The sequence below is a fragment of the Mus caroli genome, unplaced genomic scaffold (genome assembly GCF_900094665.2).
Source record: "Mus caroli unplaced genomic scaffold, CAROLI_EIJ_v1.1 scaffold_23032_1, whole genome shotgun sequence".
NCBI classification, from domain to species: domain Eukaryota; kingdom Metazoa; phylum Chordata; class Mammalia; order Rodentia; family Muridae; genus Mus; species Mus caroli.
In genome coordinates, this window is record NW_018390106.1 from 4188 (window position 1) to 5430 (window position 1243).

A 1243-nucleotide genomic window follows, 5' to 3' on the forward strand; every position below is an offset into this window, starting at 1 on the left:
AGAAGAAGAAGAAGAAGAAATTTACTGTGCTGTACATTATATGCAGTATGTACTGTGTCCATTCCTGTATATCCAATAGATCAAGAAGACTGAAGTGGATTGGAGAAATGGTCAGCGGTTAAGAGCAAGCACTGCTCTATCAGAGGACTTGAGTTAGCTTCCTGGCATTGACACTCAGTAGTCAGTGTACAAGTGCCTGTTCCTCCAGCTCCGGAAGACTGCATGACCTCTTCAGGACTCTGTGTGTACCTGCACACACATGTACACCTTCCTGTCCACAAAAATGTAACTAATAATAATTTATATAAATTAAGTGTTCTATAGATGCCCCCTCTTCTGTACTCTGCCGGTACCTGCACACACATGTACACCTTCCTGCCCACAGACAGGCACCTCTATCTAATCATAGTAATACAATCTTTTAAAATAAACTATTCAACAACATGTATGAGCCTTGAAGCATACTACTGAAATAAGGCAGACTACTCATATGAGGTAACAACAATGAACAGATTCATAGATGGGGGAAACAGAACAGAAGTTCCCAGGGACTACAGGAAGGCATTGCTTGGTGCCTACAGAGTTACTATTTAATGTTCTGGAGATGGACTGTGGTGATCCATACCATTGTGAACGGTATTCTTACTTCTGAAACCCTTTAAAATGGTTTAAGCAGCAATTTTTATTCACTCTGTATATGTTAGCACATTTTCTATATTAAAAAAATAAAGCAAAAAATAATGATAAAGGCTGGACAGATGTTTCCAAGATAAAGAGCAGCACTTGCTGTTCTTCCAGAGGGCCTGAGATCAATTCCTACAACCACATGGTGGCTCACAACCACCTGCAATATAATCTGGTGCCCTCTTCTTCATGTGAGCATAGGTGCAGAACACTGTATACATGATTGATTGACAGATATAGATAGGTAGGTAGGTAGGTAGATAGATAGATAGATAGATAGATAGATAGATAGATAGATAGACAAAAAATAACTGTTCCAGGGGACAAAAGGCTGATTTCCCAACTGGGTTTTGTTTGCACTTTTGAGTTAGGGTTTGCTCAGGCTGGCTTAGAGCTTACAATCCTTTGCCATCAGCTCCCAAGTGCTAGGATTACAGTGTGCTCTTAAATGCTTCCTCACTCACCTTGTGCCTTTGTGTGCTCCTGCTTAATTTCCTTGCAGCTTCTGGGCAGAGAGGAAAAGAAAGAATTGCCCCATCTGTTGGTGTCCAGGTTCTTT

The 1243-nt window shown here is 40.9% G+C and overlaps 1 protein-coding gene across 1 annotated transcript in view; it reads right to left on the reverse strand.

The window, feature by feature from the left end:
* The window catches only part of LOC110288487 (intelectin-1a-like), a gene marked incomplete at its 3' end in the record, with an annotated part of 6462 nt that overhangs the window by 3530 nt on the left and 1689 nt on the right, over nt 1-1243 (reverse strand). The window contains 1 exon segment of the mRNA XM_029473856.1: nt 1149-1239. Coding sequence (XP_029329716.1) covers nt 1149-1239 — 91 coding nt within the window.